Source organism: Nycticebus coucang, chromosome 15 (assembly GCF_027406575.1).
Source record: "Nycticebus coucang isolate mNycCou1 chromosome 15, mNycCou1.pri, whole genome shotgun sequence".
In the NCBI taxonomy this organism is placed as follows: domain Eukaryota; kingdom Metazoa; phylum Chordata; class Mammalia; order Primates; family Lorisidae; genus Nycticebus; species Nycticebus coucang.
The window spans coordinates 78,025,635-78,046,216 of record NC_069794.1 but is presented as its reverse complement, the minus strand read 5'-3'; the positions used below and the strand labels follow the sequence as shown (position 1 = coordinate 78,046,216).

At 41.6% G+C, this 20,582-nt stretch overlaps 1 protein-coding gene across 1 annotated transcript; it reads left to right on the top strand.

Annotated features, from left to right (window-relative positions):
• Positions 1-989: 989 nt before the first annotated feature.
• LOC128566584 (60S ribosomal protein L7-like) lies at positions 990-1,797 on the top strand. Its single transcript, XM_053563475.1, has 2 exons — positions 990-1,417; positions 1,521-1,797. Exons 1-2 carry the CDS (start codon positions 990-992, stop codon positions 1,795-1,797), a joined length of 705 nt encoding a protein of 234 aa, XP_053419450.1.
• Positions 1,798-20,582: the final 18,785 nt, after the last annotated feature.

Below are 20,582 nucleotides of genomic sequence, written 5' to 3'. Positions count from 1 at the left end.
TTTGCATGGAAACCAGGAGAGAAAACCCAGCAAGGGAGAGGTTTTCCCATTTCAGAACAAAAGGAGCCACAAAGAGCTTCAGGACACTGTGGAGGTGGGGAAGAAAGTGAGTGTTCTTGGACTGTGGAGAGATGAATAATACATTGGAAAGCAAACATAAGCATTATTTCTCTTCTAATCAGGATCATGAAGCATTTTACAAATTAACCACTTTCCTCCAACACTTACCATATTGAGTGGCTCTAGGTAGAGCCATCAGGGCAGGCTCTGCTATCTGCATTTAGAAAATTGCCTATACATTTATCAAAGTGAAATTCACCCATTAATTAATGCTGTTCTCCCTGAAGACTCTCATTAGCACATTGAGCTAATTACTGAAAACACAGGCCCAAGGATTGGTTTCTCCCTCTCTCTCTCTGTAAAATTCACTCCTTACCTTTATAGGATATAAAAGGGGAAATGGCTGTGTCAGACTAACCTTTGGATGCTGGAATTCAATAAAGTTTCAGACCACAGTTCATGTAGGTCATCTTTTCCTTCTTTGCGGAAAAGGCATACACAGCTGCCATTTCAGGAAGGACTGAACATCGGCCAACACCAGAGTCCTCTGATAGCTCAGCTCCTGGGCTTGGACAAATTAGGAAATGAATTTAGCACTTGAAATGAAGGAAACACAAGGCTAGTGTCATGTGGTGTGTCCTTGACTATATTTGTTTTCTTGTTTTCTCTAACATCCATTTGGCTCCTACATGGCCTTTTCATGCAGCAAAAACCAAGGAGACCCAACTGACAAATCCTAAGGCTTTCCATTGAAAGCATCTTAAATCAGCCCAGGAGCAAGGCCCAAGGTTGGGGGAACAGTTGTGGCCAGGAAACAAGACATGGCCTTAGGGGTGCCTGCTAATCTCAGCAAGCCCCTGGTGTTTCAAAGAAGCCCTGCCCTATTTTTCATTAAAGAATAATTTAACGGCTCTTTTCTGGCTGGAACCATGGAGAATGTTGAAGAGAAGAAAAAGAAGGTTCCTGCTGTGCCAGAAACCCTTAAGAAAAAGCGAAAGAATTTCGCACAGCTGAAGATCAAATGTCTGAGAAAGAAGTGTGCCCAAAAGATACTTCGAAAGGCAAGGAGGAAGCTTATCTGTGAAAAAGCTAAGAATTATTATAAAGAATACAGGCAGATGTACAGTACTGAGATTTGGATGGCTAGGATGGCAAGAAAAGCTGGCAACTTCTATGTACCTGCAGAACCCAAATTGGCATTTGTCATCAGGATCAGAGGCATCAGTGGTGTAAGTCCAAAGGTCCAAAAGGTGTTACAGGGTCTTTGCCTTCGCCAGATCTTCCGTGGAACTTTTGTTAAGCTCAACAAGGCTTCCATTAACATGCTGAGGATTGTAGAACTGTATATTGCATGGGGGTAATCCTGTTTTTTCCTTTGACATTGGCTATATAGCAAGGTGAATCTTAGATGTTTCAACAATGGTAACCTTATTCTTTGATAATTTCTATTTATATTTCAGGTACCCAAATATGAAGTCAGTGAATGAGCTAATCTACAAGCGTGGTTATGGGAAAATCAATAAGAAACGAATTGCATTGACTGGTAACAGTTTGATTGTGCGATCTCTTGGTAAATATGGCATCATCTGCATGGAGGATCTGATTCATGACATCTATACTGTTGGAACACGCTTCAAAGAAGCAAATAACTTCTTGTGGCCCTTCAAGTTATCATCTCCATGGAGGGGAATGAAGGAAAAAAACAACCCACTTTGTAGAAGGTGGAGGTGCTGGTAATAGGGAAGACCAAATTAATAGGCTTATTAGAAGAATGAACTAAAGTATCCGGCCCTGATTGTTTTTATAATCTGGTCAGTTAATAAACAGTGACTGCTTTCTTTTTTTTTTTTTTTTATTGTTGGGGATTCATTGAGGGTACAATAAGCCAGGTTACACTGATTGCAATTGTTAGGTAAAGTCCCTCTTGCAATCATGTCTTGCCCCCATAAAGTGTGACACACACCAAGGCCCCACCCCCCTCCCTCTGTCCCTCTTTCTGCTTTTCCTCCCCCCACCCATAACCTTAATTGTCATTAATTGTCCTCATATCAAAATTGAGCATATAGGATTCATGCTTCTCCATTCTTGTGATGCTTTACTAACAATAATGTCTTCCACTTCCATCCAGGTTAATACGAAGGATGTGAAGTCTCCATTTTTTTTAATGGCTGAATAGTATTCCATGGTATACATATACCACAGCTTGTTAATCCATTCCTGGGTTGGTGGGCATTTAGGCTGTTTCCACATTTTGGCGATTGTAAATTGAGCTGCAATAAACAGTCTAGTACAAGTGTCCTTATGACAAGAGGATTTTTTTCCTTCTGGGTAGATGCCCAGTAATGGGATTGCAGGATCAAATGGGAGGTCCAGCTTGAGTGCTTTGAGGTTTCTCCATACTTCCTTCCAGAAAGGTTGTACTAGTTTGCAGTCCCACCAGCAGTGTAAAAGTGTTCCCTTCTCTCCACATCCACGCCAGCATCTGCAGTTTTGAGATTTTGTGACGTGGGCCATTCTCACTGGGGTTAGATGATATCTCAGGGTTCTTTTGATTTGCATTTCTCTAATAGATAGAGATGATGAACATTTTTTCATGTGTTTGTTAGCCATTCGTCTGTCATCTTTAGAGAAGGTTCTGTTCATGTCTCTTGCCCATTGATATATGGGATTGTTGGCTTTTTTCATGTGGGTTAATTTGAGTTCTCTATAGATCCTAGTTATCAAGCTTTTGTCTGATTGAAAATATGCAAATATCCTTTCCCATTGTGTAGGTTGTCTCTTTGCTTTGGTTATTGTCTCCTTAGCTGTACAGAAGCTTTTCAGTTTAATGAAGTCCCATCTGTTTATTTTTGTTGTTGTTGCAATTGCCATGGCAGTCTTCTTCATGAAGTCTTTCCCCAGGCCAATATCTTCCAGTGTTTTTCCTATGCTTTCTTGGAGGATTTTTATTGTTTCATGCCTTAAATTTAAGTCCTTTATCCATTTTGAATCAATTTTTGTGAGTGGGGAAAGGTGTGGGTCCAGTTTCAGTCTTTTACATGTAGACATCCAGTTCTCCCAACACCATTTATTGAATAGGGAGTCTTTCCCCCAAGGTATGTTCTTGTTTGGTTTATTGAAGATTAGGTGGTTGTAAGATGTTAGTTTCATTTCTTGGTTTTCAATTCGATTCCAAGTGTTTATGTCTCTGTTTTTGTGCCAGTACCATGCTGTCTTGACCACTATGGCTTTGTAGTACAGACTAAAATCTGGTATGCTGATGCCCCAGCTTTATTTTTATTACTAAGAACTACCTTAGCTATACGGGTTTTTTCCGGTTCCATACAAAACGCAGAATCATTTTCTCCAAATCTTGAAAGTACGATGTTGGTATTTTGATAGGAATGGCATTGAATAGGTAGATTGCTTTGGGAAGTATAAACATTTTAACAATGTTGATTCTTCCCATCCATGAGCATGGTGTGTTCTTCCATTTGTTAATATCCTCTGCTATTTCCTTTCTGAGGATTTCATAATTTTCTTTATAGAGGTCCTTCACCTCCTTCGTTAGGTATATTCCTAGGTATTTCATTTTCTTTGAAACTATGGTGAAGGGAGTTGTGCCCTTAATTAGCTTCTCATCTTGAACAGTGACTGCTTTCAAATTGAGAAAAAAAAAAGAATAATTTAACGTAAGTTCTCAGCTGCAATTACGAACAATTCAAAATACATATTATATGTACATATCAAGTGAAAAAAGCAGGACAGAAATTGTATTAATTCCATGACTGCAATTATATAAAGTTACATGTGCATTTAGCCAGGGACAGGAGGGGAAATAGGAAAAATAAAGGTAGTGGTTTGATTCAAGTAGTAGTGAGTGGGATGAGTTCTCTCTTCTATCTTTTCACAAGTGACATTCACATTCCCAGGTTCATCATTCCCAGGTGCATCATTGCCCCCACATGTTGGACCCCAGTGGCCCACTCACACTGTGTCCTTGTAGAGAGGCTGAATGTGACCGGTTCCCCGATATGCCCACTGCCTATAGCAAAAAGGACTTTGCAGATGTTATTAAGTGAGGATCTTGAGATGGACAGACTATCCAAGTGGGCCCTAATAATCACAAGGACCCTTTCAAGAGGGAAGCAGAGGGAGATTGGACAACAGAAGTGGGAGACAGGGTGCAGGAAGCAAGAGGTGGGAGGAGTGCGAGGAAGGGTTCAGCAGCTGAGGAAATTGGTGGCTTCTAGAAGCTGGAAAAAGCAAGGAGACGGAATATCCCCTAGAGCTTCTGGAAGAAAACCCAGCTTGTTGACACCCAGATTCTAGCTGAGTGAAACTGATCTCCAACTTCTGGCCTCTAGTACTGTAAGAAAATAATGTGTGGTTTTCAGCCAACTGGTTTGGGCCTTGTTTGTTACAGCAGCAATGCAAAGCTAGCTCACTGGGTCACCCTGAATGTATGTAAGGGAGGCACCCTGCCCTGAAGCCTGCATGCTGAGCCCAGAAGGCACCCTCAGAATTTGCCTTACACAGACTGGCTGACTACGGGATGAGACTTTCTGGTATCCATAGCAGTAGCTGCAATGTAATAGTACCTGAGCATGGGGACAGTTCAGTTACTTTTTGATGCTAAAGATTAGGTATCTTAACTGAGTTAGTGTACTTTATTACTTCCAGGCAGAATCCTACTCCAGTCCTGTGTTTCCCTGTCTGTAAAGTGAGGAACTTAGATAATTCTCACTGTGTGGCTTGTGAGGATAAAGTGGGATAAAGTACCTCAAACTTCCAGTGCACAGTACATGGTAAACATTCCTCAATCACCTAAACAGCTTTCCTTTAATGCCTGTGAGAGGCACCTGTGTGGCTACCTGCCTGAAGCCCAACTCAGCCCAGCCCACCATGGTCAGGGATGTTCTTCTGGCAGCCCCGAAGCACCTGCAGACCCTACATGTGCACCACACATCACCATTCAACACCAGCGGCTGAGTGCTGACTGGGTGCCAGAGTTTACTGCTCTGGCAAACAGGCACAGAGCTTGCACTTGGCAGGCTGGCATTTTACTGAGGAAGAAGGATATTTTCAGAAGTTATAATGACAGCTACATATGAGGTGTGACACCTCCTGGGGGGCCTCTGCCACCCCCTCTAAGCAATTCCAAACATACCTGCAATCTAAGGAAAAACAAATACTTCTAGACAAGGTCTCTGAGCCCTCTTCTGAAGCTTCCCTTAGTGATGGAAGTGCAGGGTTCAGAGCGTCCATGAGACAGAATATCCACCCTGGCTAAGATAGGAGAGGCTTCTGGGAAGCTCTCTTGTCTCTCCTTGCTTAAAGTCATTGCCTCTCAGTAAACACAGACTACTTAATGTGTGCACATTAGAAGCTTTTGACTGAAGACTGATTTTCCAGAATTGGAGCTCAGAATGCATTTTTAACTTAGAGATGATGTGACACATTGTCATTCCAAGTAGGTCACTGTATTTCGTGACTGATCTGTAAACTGCACTACTAAAAAGAAATCCATTAAGAAATGCAGACAGGTGACAAATGAACTTTGAAGTACAGTCCATTAAAAAATTTGGTCCTTCCTACAGGACACTTCTTTTTGAAAAACACCTAGCAGGCTATTGCAACACTCATTTATCGGTTTCCCTCTCCTGCAAAATCCATAATTCATTTCTTCCCTCACCAAACAGGTGGTGAGCACCTGCTCCGAGCAGGGTGTGGTGCTAGGAGCTGGGCACATGAGGAGAGCAGACCTCTCTGGTTTTAGGAGTCACAGATTGCAGATTGCAACGATAAGGTTCTCATTGCAGAGTCCACATGTGGACTGCCTGCCCGGTGACCAAGATGCTCAGGGTTACAATACCAGGCTCTGGTGCCATAGTGCCACAGGCAACAGAGGGTGGCCGACTCACGTCTTTCTTGAGAGAAGAACCTCAGAGAGGAGGTGCAAAGGAAAGACCCATTTGGCATGAAGGAGAAGGGAGAAAATACTTTTAATAAAAAAATTATTTTTAGAAATTTCAAACATCTAAAATAAACAGAATAAAGATAGTGAGCCTCATGTTCCAAGTTCCCATCTTGTTTCACCTTCATGTCTCCACCCTCGCTCAATTATTACAGTAAAATATGCATGCCCTGAAGGGCTCACGCAGCTTAGCAGCACAGTTCTAACAAATGGATACATCTTGCAACCCACACCTTATACAAAATAGAACATTTTCCTTCTCCAGGAAAGCTTCCTTAGATCCCTTTCCAGTAATTCACACCCTCCTGGGACGTAGCCACGTTCCGATTCTTTTCCACCTTGGGTTGTTTTTTCCTATTCTAGATCTTTATATTAATGAATCACAGGTACGCTCGGTGTAGCATGAGACAGGGACATAGTCTGCTGGCTATATGCACCTAGCATAGCATCTTCTGTGACATCCATCCATGTTATTTTATATGTTAGTAATTTGTCTTTTTTATTGCTGAGAACTCCACAAGAACACATATTCTTTTAAACTTCTATTTAATCTCCCTTTGGACATAACCACCCAGTAGACTAAGAGGGGATAATGAAGACACAGAAGGCAGGATCCTGCCACCATAAGGAACAAGCACAACACGTGTGCTCAGTCTTAGCCACAATGAGTAAACCCAAAGTAGAAACAGAATGTGGGCTTGAGCACAACACCCAGGGAACCCAGAAGGCTGAGGGAAAATAGGAGCTGGGCCTATGCAGAAAGAAGGCTTTGAAGGTTTAAACCATTTTAAATAATATTCACACTCATTCAAAAATATGGAGTTTTGTGGTTTTGGCCAGTGCTGGGGTGTCTTGTCATCCTGTCACAGTTACTCACAGGGTGCAAAAGGAAGTCCTTATTTTTGGTAGAGAAACTACAATTTGAGGTGTCAACTCCTACTTTCTGGGAAATACCAGAATAAGAGTGTCACACTATGTTAAAAACATTTCAAGAATGCTCTATTTATGAAGAGTTTTACAATCAAAGTTGAGAATATGAATTTGATTAAAACCAGATTTTCTTTGGTGGCTGGGAGTTTTCATTCTACATGGATATTAAAGATACAGCCGCCAAGTCTGTGCACATGCTGAGAGAAGTTGTTCTGTCCTCCAACCTTCTTCCTTGCCTGTGTTACTCCAAGGCAGAGCTTATCAATCAGTGCCTGCAGATGGGGCACGGAGTGACTAAGAAGTCACTCCCTTCCACCCTTGAAGCAGGAGTGTGGGACATGGGCCAGCCATTGCCTCTTGGCCAGTTGGTCTGGCTGTGAGTAGCAGCAACCAAATGTTAACATTGTCTGTGTGTAACATGGCATGAAAATGTTTGGGAAGCCCTGCTGTGCTCGTTGTAAATGCTAACAGATGCTCAGCCTTCCAACTGCCTTTGTGGCTTGGAGTAGTCACATGACACAGCCTTGTCCCTTTCTTCCCATTCCCAGAGCATGGATATAGAATAGAGAATGCCAAACTGTGGGCCAAGTTTCACTTGCTGCCCCTGTTTTTTTTTTTATTGTTAAATCATAGCTGTGTACATTAGTGCAATCAAGGGGTACAAAGTGCTGGTTTCATATACAATCTGAAATATTCTCATCAAATTGTTCAACATAGCCTCATGGCATTTTCTTAGTTACTGTATGTAGACACTTGTATTCTGCATTTAATAAGTTTCACCTGTACCCATTCTAAGATGCACCATAGGTGTGGCCCCACCCATTACCCTCCCTCCACCATAACCTCCCCCCTCCCTTCCCCTTCCTTGGCCCTTTCCCCATATTCTTGTGCTATAGTTGGGTTATAACCCTCATGTGAAAGCTACAAATTAGCTTCATAGTAGGGTACATTGGATGCTTTTTCTTCCATTCCTGAGATACTTTGCTAAGAAGAATAAGTTTCAGCTACATCCAAGTAAACATGAAAGAGGTAAAGTCTCCATCTTTCTTTAAGGCTGCATAATATTCCATGGTATACATTTACCACAATTTGCTAGTCCATTCGTGGGTCGATGGGCACTTGGGCTTCTTCCACGACTTAGCAATTATGAATTGGGCTGCAATAAATATTCTGGTACAGATGTTTTTGTTATATTGTGATTTTTGGCCTTCTGGGTATAAACCTAGTAAAGAAATTATAGGATCGAATGGCAGGTCTATTTTTAGGTCCCTAAGTATTCTCCAAACATCCTTCCAGAAGGAATGTATTAGTGTGCATTCCTACCAGCAGTGTAGAAGTATGCCCTTTTCTCCACATCCACGCCAACATCTCTGGTTTTGGGATTTTGTTATGTGGGCTACTCCTACTGGGATTAGGTGATATCTCAGAGTAGTTTTGATTTGCATTTCTCTGATGATTAAGGACGATGAGCTTTTTATCATGTGTTTGTAGATCGTGCATCTGTCTTCTTTAGAGAAGTTTCTCTTCAAGTCCCTTGCCCACCCTGAGACGGGATCACTTGTTTTTTTTCTTGCTAATACCTTTCAGTTCTCTGTAGATTCTGGTTATTAAACCCTTATGGGAGGTATAATCTGCAAATATTTTCTCCCGTTCTGAGGGATGTCTGCTTGCTTTACTTATATGTTCTTGGCTGTGCAGAAGCTTTTTATTTTGATAAGGTCCCAGTACTGTATTTTTGATACTGCTTCAATTGCCTGAGGAGTCCTCCTCATAAAATATTCACCCAGGCTGATTCCTTCAAGAGTTTCCCCTGCACTTTCTTCAAGTATTTTTATAGTTTCATGTCTTAAGTTTAAATCTTTTATCCAGTGAGAGTCTATCTTAGTTAATGGTGAAAGGTGTGGGTCCAGTTTTAGTCTTTTACAGATTGCCAGCCAGTTCACCCAGCACCATTTGTCAAATAGGGAATCTTTTCCCCACTGAATTTTTTAATTGGCTTGTCAAACACCAAATAATGGTAAGTAGCTGGATTCATCTCTTGGTTCTCTATTCTGTTCCAGACATCTACTTCTCTGTTTTTGTGCCAGTACCATGCTGTTTTGATCACTATCGATCTATAGTACAGTCTCAGGTCTGGTAGCGTGATTCCTCCTGCTTTTTTATTGCTGAGTAATGTTTTGGCTAATTGAGGTTATTTCTGATTCCATATAAAATGAAGTATTATTTTTTCAAGATCTTTAAAATATGACAATGGAGCTTTGATAGGAATTGCATTAAAATTATATATTGCTTTGGGTAGTATAGACATTTTAAGAATGTTGATTCTTCCCAGCCATGAGCATGGTATGTTTTCCATTTGTTAATATCTTCAGCTATTTCTTTTCTTAAAGTTTCATAGTTCTCTTTGTAGAGATCTTTCATGTCCTTTGTTAGGTATTCTCCCAAATATTTCATCTTCTTTGGCACTACTGTGAAAGGAATAGAGTCCTTGACTGTTTTTTTGGCTTGATTATTGTTGGTATATATAAACGCTACAGATTGATGGGTGTTGATTTTGTTAGAGATATTAGAGACATTGCTATATTCCTTGATCACTTCTAAAAGTTTTGTAGTAGAATCCCTAGTGTTTTCCAGATATACGACATATCATCTGCGAAGAGTGAAAGTTTGATCTCTTCTGACCCTATGTGGATTCCTTTGATCACCTTTTCTTTCCTAATTGCAATGGCTGAAACTTCCATTACAATGTTAAAGAGCAATGGAGACAATGGGCAACCTTGCCTGGGTCCTGATCTAAGTGGAAATGATTTCAATTTAACTCCATTCAGTATGAAATTGGCTGTGGGTTTGCTGTAGACAGCCTCTATTAGTTTAAGAAATGTCCCTTCTATACCAATTTTCATAAGTGTTCTGATCATGAAGGCATGCTAGATGTTATCAAAAGCTTTTTCTGCATCAACTGGGAGAATCATATGGTCTTTATTTTTTTTTTTTTTCTGTTTCTAAATTTTTCCCTTTATTATCATTATTAACATTTACTTAGAATGCAAGCAGTAAAAACTGTTCAGACAGAATCATTATTTCTTTCAGGAAAGTGAGGATGGGGCAATTACACACTGTCAAGTAAAAATCAGCACTGAAAGAGACACCAGTTCCCAGGATGGCTGATATTGTCAATACTAAAAGCAGGATTAATGTATAGTTATTAAGAGAATCATAAAGTGGCTTTATTCTTCTTACTACTTATAAAAAGGTGATGTGATGGCAGTGATGGTCAATATCATACTGGGAAAACCAAGTCTATACTTTGTCCAGAATCAACTGCTACCACATGAGTCTTCTTGGTTAAGTCACTTGCGCCCACTGTGACAGAATAGGTTCCTGGATATACTTCTATGTAGAGGTCCTTAGAGATGTTCTGGGCCTGACTTGTTCCTATGTCTGCGTACGTGTGGAGCTCCGACTTCCGTCTATGATAACGATAGACATGGGTTGCCCCTCCTTCCTCTGGCACAGATGAATAATATTTCCCACACTGACTTGAAGCATAGTCCATGAATTCGACCATTGTTCTAAAGGAAGCACTAAGGGTTGAGTGTCTCTCTTCTCTCCGGCCGGCTTCTCGAAGCGCATGCGCTCAGCGGTCTCCCATATGGTCTTTATTTTTTAGTTTGTTTATGTGCTGAATTACATTTATAGATTTACGTATATTGAACCAGCCTTGAGAGCCTGGGATAAATCCCACTTGGTCATGGTGTATAATTTTTTTGATGTGTTGTTGGATTCTGTTCGTTAGGATCTTACTGAGTATTTTTGCATCAATATTCATTAGTGATATTGGTCTATAATTTTCTTTTCTTGTTGGGTTTTTCCCTGGTTAGGGGAGCAAGGTGATGTTTGCTTCATAGAATGTGTTGGGTAATATTCCTTCTTTTTCTATATTTTGGAAGAGGTTTAGTAATATAGGTACTAGTTCTTCTTTAAAGGTTTGATAGAATTCTAACGTAAAGCCATCTGGTCCTGGGCTTTACTTTTTAGGGAAATTTTGTATAGTCGATGCTATTTCAGAACTTGATATAGGCCTGTTCAGCATTTCCACCTCATTCTGGCTAAGTCTTGGTAGGTGGCGTACTTCCAAGTATTGGTCGATTCCCTTCAGATTTTCATATTTTTGAGGGTAACGTTTCTTGTAATATTCGTTAAGGGTTTTTTGAATTTCTGAGGAGTCTGTTGTTATTTCATCTTTACGATTTCTGATTGATGAAATTAGAGATTTTACTCTTTTTTTCCTGATTAGGTTAGCCAACGTTTATCTATTTTATTGACCTTTCAAAAATCAACTTTTGGATTTATTGATCTGTTGTATAATTCTTTTGTTTTCAATTTCATTTGATTCTGCTCTGATTTTGGTTATTTGTTTTCTTCTGCTGCGTTTGGGGTTGGAATGTTCTTCCTTCTCCAGTTGCTTGAGATGTCCCATTAACTTGTTAACTTCCTCTCTTTCCGTTTTCTTGAGGAAGGCTTGCAGTGCTATAAATTTCCCTCCTAGGACTGGCTTTGCAGTATCCCAGAGGTTCTGATAATTCATGTCTTGATTGTTGTTTTGTTCCAAAAATTTGGTGATTTCCTTCTTAATCTCGTCTATAACCCATCTATCCTTCAGCACAAGGTTGTTTAGCTTCCATGTTTTTGTATGGGTATGCAGGTTCCTGTTGTTATTGAGTTCAATTTTTATTCCATGATGGTCTGAGAAGATGCAAGGAATAGTTTCTATTTTTTTTAATTTTGCTGAGGTTAGATTTGTGGCCTAGGATGTGGTCTATTTTGGAATATGTTCCGTGGGATGATGAGAAGAATGTGTATTCAGTTTTGTTGGGATGCAATGTTCTGTAGATGTCCGTTAAGTCCAGATGTTGAATGGTTAAGTTTAAATCTAAAATTTCTTTGCTTAGCTTCTTTTTGGAGGATCTATCCAGCACTGCCAAAGGGATGTTAAAATCTCCAACTACTACAGAACTGGAGGAAATCAAGTTGTTCATGTCTGTTACAGTTTCTCTTACAAATTGAGGTGCATTCTGGTTGGGTGCATAAATATTAATAATTGAGATCTCATCATATTGAGTATTACCTTTAACAAATATGAAGTGTCCATCCTTATCCTTCCTTATTTTGGTTGGTTTAAAGCCTATTGCGTCTGCAAATCGGATTGCAATGCCTGCTTTTTTCTGCTTTCCATTTTCCTGGAGTATAGATGACCATCCCTTCACCTTGAGTCTATATTTGTCTTTTGATCTAAGATGAGATTCTTGTATGCAGCAGATATCCAGTGAGCCAACCTGTGCTTCTTTAGAGGACAAGTTAAACCATTTACATTAATTGAGAATATTGATAAGCCTTTCAAGAGGCCAGTGGACATTTTTAATCCTTTTGTGACTGTGGAAGTTGGAATTTGATCAAAATTTTCTGGGTGGGTTTACTTTTGTGGTGTAGGGTTATGCTGGTCTTTATGAAGGATAGGTCTGAGAATATCCTGGACTGCTGGTTTAGTTATGGCAAATTTCTTCAACATGTGAATGTCATTGATGTATTTAATATCTCCTTCATAAATGAAACTCAATTTAGCTGGGTACAGGATCCTGGGTTGAAAGTTATTTTGTTTTAGGAGATTAAAAGTTGATGACCATCCTCTTCTAGCTTGAAAGGTTTCAGCAGAGAGATCTGCAGTTATTGTAATATTCTTGCCCTTGTAGGTGATGGTTTTCTTTCGTTGGCTGCTTTTAGAATTTTCTCCTTCATATTAACTTTAGTGAAATTGATTATGATGTGTCTGGGGGATGTCTTATTCAGGTTGAGTTGTGCTGGAGTTCTGAAAGTGTCTGTTATCTGAATTTCAGAATCTCTTGGTATGTCTGGAAAGTTCTCCTTCATAATCTCATGGAGAAGAGACTCTGTGCCTTGTGAAGCCACTTTGTCACTTTTGGGGATCCCTATAAGATGAATATTAGTTTTCTTCGAATTATCCCAGAGGTCTCTGAGAGAGCGATCTGTTTTTGCCCTCCATTTCTCTTCCTCTTTGTGAATTTGAGAGTGTGTGAAAGCTTTGTCTTCAATGTCAGAAATCCTTTCTTCTGCTTGCTCCATTCTGTTACTGAGGGATTCTGCTGTGTTTCTCAGACCTTTGAGGGCTGCAACTTCTTGTCTCAATGTGTCAAAATCTTTGGTCATTTGGTCTTTGAATTTGTTGAATTCTTAAGATAGCTTTTGGGTTACTGCATGCAATTCTAATTCAATCTTATTTGCTATCCAGATTCTGAATTCGATTTCTGAAATCTCAGCTATTTGTTTGTGCATGGGATTTTGTGCTGTGTCTGCCCCATTGATCCTTGGGGAAGTTAATCTACTCTGATTATTCATATTGCCATAGCTTGTCTGTTGATTTCACCTCATGATTGTTTTTCACCATTGCCTCTGGCCGTCCTCAGAGTTGGGGAGGTGTCTCTCCAAGATTAGACCCCAGGGGGGTCACTCTATTGTTGCTGGATCTTTGTAGGGAGTGACCCTGTGTAGTTCCTCTGGGGCTGCCCCAGTCAGGGAGTTCTGGTTGTGGAAGCAGCTCCGGAGTGTGACACCCCCAGATCCACCAATAGGTGCACACGGTTCTGGGAGTGCCTGGCACCCAGTGACTTTGGCACAGAGAGCCCAAGGCTCCAGCAGTCTCTGGCCAGGAAAAGAGCTCTGCACAGAGGTAGGGAGGGCTCCAGAGGGCACACGGCTACCAGAGTCCCTGGCCAGACAACATCCACATCCTCCCTGTGTGGAGGCAGGAAGGGTACAGCAGGGAGGACGTGGGGTTGCGGGATCCCACAGTTCCTGGTCAGGGCGTGGGGAGGCCCAGTGGGCACGGGTCGCGTCAGGGCACAGCTCTTACCGAGGTCCGGTCGGGCGCCAATCGCAGTTGTGGCACAGCTCTTACAGAGGTCTGGGCGGGCACTGATTGTGGTCGCGGAGCAGCTCTTCCCCTGTTTTTGAGATAAAGTTTTCTGGAACACATATGCCGGTTTGTATGCACATGTCTGTAGCTGGCTTTGTGCTCTGGTGATGGGAATTGAGTAGCTGTGTTAAAGCAAGAGGCCAGGAGACAGGGCTGAGACTGGGTGCTGGGGCTTACAGATTGGGTGCATGTGTTAAAGTAAACAATCTTCCAGCCGAAACTAACCACAGGTGAGAATCTGCTTCAACTAGCTTGTCGGTTATCTCTGTCACATGAACTTTGGCTAATTAAATATCATCTATAGTGTGGTTTTAAATTTTCTTTGCCCTTGATATCACCATGAAGGTTCTGAGACAACCTTACAAAGTATGAAAATGGGAGGGAACCCAGTTCTAGGAATTACTACCCAAATGCTTAGTAAAAGCCATCCCCTTAGTCTTGAATATTCCTCCCCTTAATTAATTAGATTTCAAAAGGCCAAAAACCACTTTGTCCCAGTGCAGCTGTTCTTTTCAAGTCCGTCTGTGTTCTCTCTATCCTCTTTCCATCTCTTTTAAGAGTATACTTTTGCTTTCAATTAATAAAAAAAAACAAAAACACTGACTCTTACTTGGCTTACATGGTGCAGCCCCCAATTCTTCTCTCCTAATGATTGCCAAGAATCTGGAGAAACCTCCACTTGGCAGCTGCTAACCGCTGTGACAAGACCCATGACCTACAAGCCACTCTCTAAATCTTCAGTTTGCCGACCCCCGAGGCAGATGATACAGGAGGTGACTCACGGCCACGAGGACAAAAATTACACACCAAGTACAGCACAGCGAGAGAGGAGTTTGAGTCCTCCATGAAACCAAGTATCCACTCGCCTTGCTCAAGTGGAGGCTGCCTGGAGCATGGCACAACTTTTCTCACAGTTAAGTCACTATAGTCAGGCTTTCTGCAATTCTCCTTTCTACAGAAAATTACTCTATTGATGGGGATTATGAGTTGCAAAGAACAGTAGTGTTTAAACAGAAAAGGAATTTATTAAAGGATGTTAGGTAGCTCAGGGATCTCTGGCAGGGCTAGAAATCCAAGCTCTGGAGCCATACAACTAGAAACAGTGCCCAAGGGCATCATGGAGGCTATGTCAGCAAAAATGCCACAGCCACTTGTTCAATGATGATATTCGAGACCAGATACCAACTCTCCACCACCATCTCCCAAAGAATTAGATGCGTCTGCCAACATGTCGCACAGACTATGTGGCTTAACTACAGAAATATATCTCTCACAAAGCTAACAAATAGAATTAACAGATGTATGTATACTAAGATGGATGTATGCCCTTTCAAACAGTTGTGAAAGTTGGGTGCCTAAGAGCCAGGTGTTGGAAGATTTTGGTAGGTGTCTCGATACTTTTGCATTGCTATAACAAAATACCATAGACTGCACAAAACAAAAGTATATATAAAAATTTTTAAGCAACAAAAATTTATTTCTTATAGTTTCGGTGGCTGAGAAGTTCAAGATCAAGGTACCAAAAGGGCTGGTGTTTGGGAAGGGTCTGGTCTCTCCGTCTCCAAGATGGTGCCCTGTGGCTGCATTCCTTGGAAATAATCTAAATGTCTGGGCTTATGCTATTAATTTTTACATTACAGCTCTTCTAGTTTAAGGAGATTTTAAAATGTGCTAAACAACCTTGTTATCGATAATTGCTTAAACTTGACTATAGGTTTCATTTTTTAAACACTGTTTCTTGTCTTCTGAATTATTTACATTCATGAATTTTTAACTGCTTCCTTGAGTTTTTTTTTTTTTTTTGTAGAGACAGAGTCTCACTTTATGGCCCTCGGTAGAGTGCCGTGGCCTCACACAGCTCACAGCAACCTCCAACTCCTGGGCTGAAGCAATTCTCTTGCCTCAGCCTCCCGAGTAGCTGGGACTACAGGTGCCCGCCACAACGCCTGGCTATTTTTTGGTTGCAGTTTGGCCGGGGCCGGGTTTGAACCCGCCACCCTTGGTATATGGGCCCGGTGCCTTACCAACTGAGCCACAGGCACCGCCCTTCCTTGAGTTTTTTAAGTGTTGTATTTTCAGCCCAGGAGAAATGTTGTGGGTAGGATACTGAACATGTCTTCCCCACTCATGATAGATAAGTTGAGTAGATAGGGAACACCCCTCTCACATTGTTTCATAGTCTTCTAGCATTTGATGTGTAGGTAAGAGGTGTGAGTTATAAAGATAATTATTTGGGGTTCTTTTATTTGTCTTGAAGGTTATAAATTTTTCTCTTTGACCTTGGAATTGAGAAATTTTATTAGATTGGGTCTAGGTAATTTTTAGTGAAGTCCTACTTGGCATCAAATGTCCCCTTTCTCTCCACTCAGAAAATAATTTGTTATATATTTTCATTGTCTTTCCCCCCTCCTATTCATTTTATTCTCTCTTCATAAAATTTCTATCATACAAGTATTGTTCCATCAGTCTTCCCTCTAATTCATGGATTCAGTTTTCAGCTTAAATACAAGTCTGAGTGGTCATTAAGGTGTTTTTGTTGTCATTTTTGAAAGGGAGGTTCATTCATGTTGGTTTTTGCATCCCTTTTAAATTTCTGTATAATAATCAGACATTAAAGTACACAAACTTTAAGTGTACAGTTCAATTGTAACGAATGTATACATGTAACCCATATAGCCACTGCATCAAGATATAAAACATTTCCATCTCCTACAAAGTTCCTCTCACCTCTTTCTGATGAACTCACAACCTTTCCCCAGCAATCACTAGTGATTTCTGTCACCACAGATTAATCTCGCCTGTTTTAGAGTTTCATATGAATGAAACCATAATAGCACATACTGTTTTGCATCTAGCTTCTTTAATGCATTTGAGATTCATCCATTCTATAGCATATAGCCACAGTATTTTTCCTTTTCATTGCTCAGTAATATTTCATCGTATGGGTAAACCACCATTTGCTTCCATTTAAATTTTTTGAATTTTTTTTTTGCGGTAAGAGTCACATTTTGTCACCCTCCGTACAGTGCCATGGCATCATAGCTCACAGCAACCTCAAACTCTTGAGCATAAGTGATCCTCTTGCCTCAGCCTCCTGAGTAGCTGGAATTACAAGCACTCACCACATCCCTGGCTATTCATTTGTTTGTTTGTTTTGCTCAGGCTGGTCTCGAATGCCTGAACTCAAGCCATCAACCCATCTGGGCCTCTAAAAGTGCTAGGATTATAGAAATGTGAGCCGTTACACCCAGCCTTAAATTATTTGAATTTATAAAATGTATTTCTTTCTTACCTAATTGCCCTTTGCAAAAAATCTGCTCTTGCTTTATTGAAGGAATATCTGCTTGAATATTTCTGAGAATGGTAATGCTACTTTTAAAGTTTTATTTCTTGTTTCCTAAATTAACTCTATTATACGTGGGGGCAGGCATTTATTTTGATTGCGTGGAATTCTTTTCTTCCTTCAAGGTGCTGATTCTCCACACATATCCAATGATTTTCTGTTGCTATAGTCTGTTCACATCAATCACACATATCATGATATGCAAATATCAGTAAGCTTTCTCAGCAATTATATCTGGTGCCCACAGTGGGCACCCTCTCCCTACAACTGTGTCATGGTTGGCTGCAGGTGGCAGATAGCAGTTTTTGTCCTGGCATTTATTTTTCATACCTTTGAAAAGTTCCTCTTTTCAAGCCAGTAACCCCTCCACCCCTTATCCAAATTAAGAATTTCCCATCTAGAGGGTGGTGCCTGTGGCTCAAAGGGTAGGGTGCCAGCCCCATATGCCGGAGGTTGTGGGTTCAAACCCAGCCCTGGCCAAAAAAAAAAAGAATTTCCCATCTATTTTGAAGAAAAGACAAAGCTAACAAATAGAATTAACAGATGTATCTATACTAAGATGGATGTATGCCCTTTCCAACAGGTTGTACACGTCATGATTGCAAAGTTCCCACTCCTCCTGCTGGACAGAGGACTGGGCTTCAGGAGCCCCTGTGAGAGAAGCTGGAGGCTCCAGGGGCTGGAGCTTTCAACCAGCTCAGACCAGCCCTGAGTGCGCTGGAGTTGGGGCTGCATGGAAAGAGGCTGTACCCCTTCCCCATGGTTCCCCAGAAGGAGCTCTGAGGGGCTGAACACCTGGGTTTCCAAGCTGAGCTCTGTGTGGGCAGCCTGCATTCCCCTGGCCCTGCCTCTAGGTGCTCCCTTGTAGTGGGGCCCCATAGAAGTGGCCATGACACACTTGCCCTTCAGTCTCTCCCCCATTCTTACTGGCTCAGTCCCCAAGCCTAGCTGGGCTAGGGAAGTGAATCTAATTCTTTTTTTCCCTTCTTTTCCTGACTTCTCCCTCAGTGCAGTTCTATCAGCTTTGTATCTCCACCTGTCTGTCTCACAGGGTCACCTGCATGTTAAGTGACATTGTATCTCCACCTGTCTGTCTCACAGGGTCACCTGCATGTTAAGTGACAGGATGAATGTACAGGCACTGCCACTGCTCTGGGTGCAGAGTAAATCCACATAGCCATTATTTTTATCATATCAGAACGCCTCAACATTTCTATCAATGATATGTTTTCCCCCTGTCTATCTCTACCATAGATCTCCCCCATTGTTTACCTTTCTTTCATTATTTATTTCAAGAGGGTACTGGGAGGGAGTGGAAGTGAAGACATAACTTGACGTCTTTAAACCAGAAGTTAGCATTATTTATTATAACTTATTTCTTTTTTTTAGAGACCCTGTATCTACTAAAAATAGAAAGAAAAACTAGCTTGGCATTGTGGTGGGCTCCTATAGTCCCAGCTACTAGGGAAGCTGAGGCAAGAGAATTGTTTGAGTCCAAGACTTTGAAGTTGCTGTGAGCTGTGATGCTACAGCACTCTACCAGGGTGACAGAGTGAGACTCTGTCTCAAAAAAATTAATTAATTAATTAATTACAATACGTCAACAACCTAAAGTCAGCAAAAGAATGACCATCAGTTCATGGGGAGCTTAGAGGATAAGATTTTTATTTAGAAAAATTTCAGGACAGGTGTAGAAAATCACACAGATCTTCGATCTGCCAAGAATTATGTCTGTGGTCTCCTATTAACACAAGGTAAGAAGGCACCCATTTGTCACCAGCCTCTTCTGGGGGCAGAGGACCTGCTTTCCCGGCTCCTCAGCCTGCTGGTAGGGGGGATGTTCAGTTTGACCAGAGGCAGGCTAGTTTTCAAAGCAGGTCCGCTGTGAGGAAACTGACACCCTCCCTGATTCTGTCTGGACCTTGGAGCTGTTCTCAGTTAGAACAGCTTGGAAGCGGGTTGTGTGTGTATGTGTGTTGGGAGGAGCATGAGTGACAGGCATCCTGAAACCCCAGTGCCCTCGTTTATGAAAACATCTCGGAGGTCCTTTTAAACTAATGTAACATTTTCATTTGTGCAATTTGGCTGGTGATATAGACTAGAAAAAATTGCCTAGCATGATACAGATTCATCCTGCTAACAGGCAAGGGTACGGGGAAGGGAGGGAGGTGGATGAGCTGGCAGTTCTCTGTCCCGATGTCCAGCTGCAGCTCCTCTGCTTTCAGACCTGTCCCCACCACCTCTGCTCTGCTCAGTGTCACAGTGGGTGTCAGGGGCAGCTGCTGCCAGCAGGTTTGGCCTGGGAGGTGCTGGGGGAAGGCCAGAGGGCAAAGGGGAACCCAGGATGTTCCCTCCTTCCCTCTGTTCTTCCTCTTCAGCTTGGGGCCACCAGGAAGCCCTACCAGCATTCCCCATTCTGCAGGGCATATGCCACACACTCCCTTTGTCCCCGCAGCAGGTGTTCTGTGATAGCAACAGCACGCAGACTAAAGCATTATGAGTTTGACTGCCGCCTTAAAGCCTGAGCATGGAGGTGTTCCAACTGCTGGGTTGAAAGATGTCCAGGGTTCTTAATGTCAGACCTAGAAAGTGGCATAGGAGGAAGGGAGGGGTGTTTGGTGTGTGTGTGTGTGTGTGTGTGTGTGTGTGTGTGTGTGTGTGCGTGCGCATGAGAGAGAGAGAGGCCCAGAAAAACACCAGCAAGCAAGTGCTGGTGGGAATCATCCTATGTGACCAGAGCTCTCCCTTCCTCCCCGTCACTGCCGTCTCTGCGCCAACCTCAGATATTAACGTCATGCTCTATTTCTCCAATGCTTTGCTTGAAGCTAACTGTTAATTAATTGCTCTGAAAATGTTGCCTGATGACTACTTAAGAATTAACTAGTTTCAAGGGTATTTTTATAGAGGAAATAAAATGTTTATTTCTTTTCTGATTACAAAAGTAATATAGGTTCCTATAGGCATTTTGGAAAAAATATAAAAAAGAAACTAAGAACCGACAATAGTTCCAGCCACCCTGAGATAACCTCTCTTGATGTTATGATGTATCGGTGTGAAGTGTTTTTATTAATGCACGTGTGCACAGCTCTGTGTGTGTGTGTGTGTGTGCACTCTCAGCTGAGATTATATCTTGCATATGGTCCTATACCCTTGCTTTATCACTTAAGAATCAAAATCTCTTTGAAGACAGAAAGAGATGAAGTACCTCCCACCCTAACATGAAATGACTTCAGGGAAACAAACATTGCCTGAGTGCTCTCCTGTGTCTCCTTACCAAGGGTTGGGATTGGGCTGGTAAAAAG

What these genes read in the sequence shown, in the direction of transcription:
- LOC128566584 (XM_053563475.1), top strand. Translation starts at nt 990, where the DNA reads ATGGAGAATGTTGAAGAGAAGAAAAAGAAGGTTCCTGCTGTGCCAGAA. An exon ending in GAACTGTATATTGCATGGGG is followed by an intron (nt 1,418 to 1,520) that starts GTAATCCTGTTT and finishes TTTATATTTCAG; the next exon opens with GTACCCAAATATGAAGTCAG.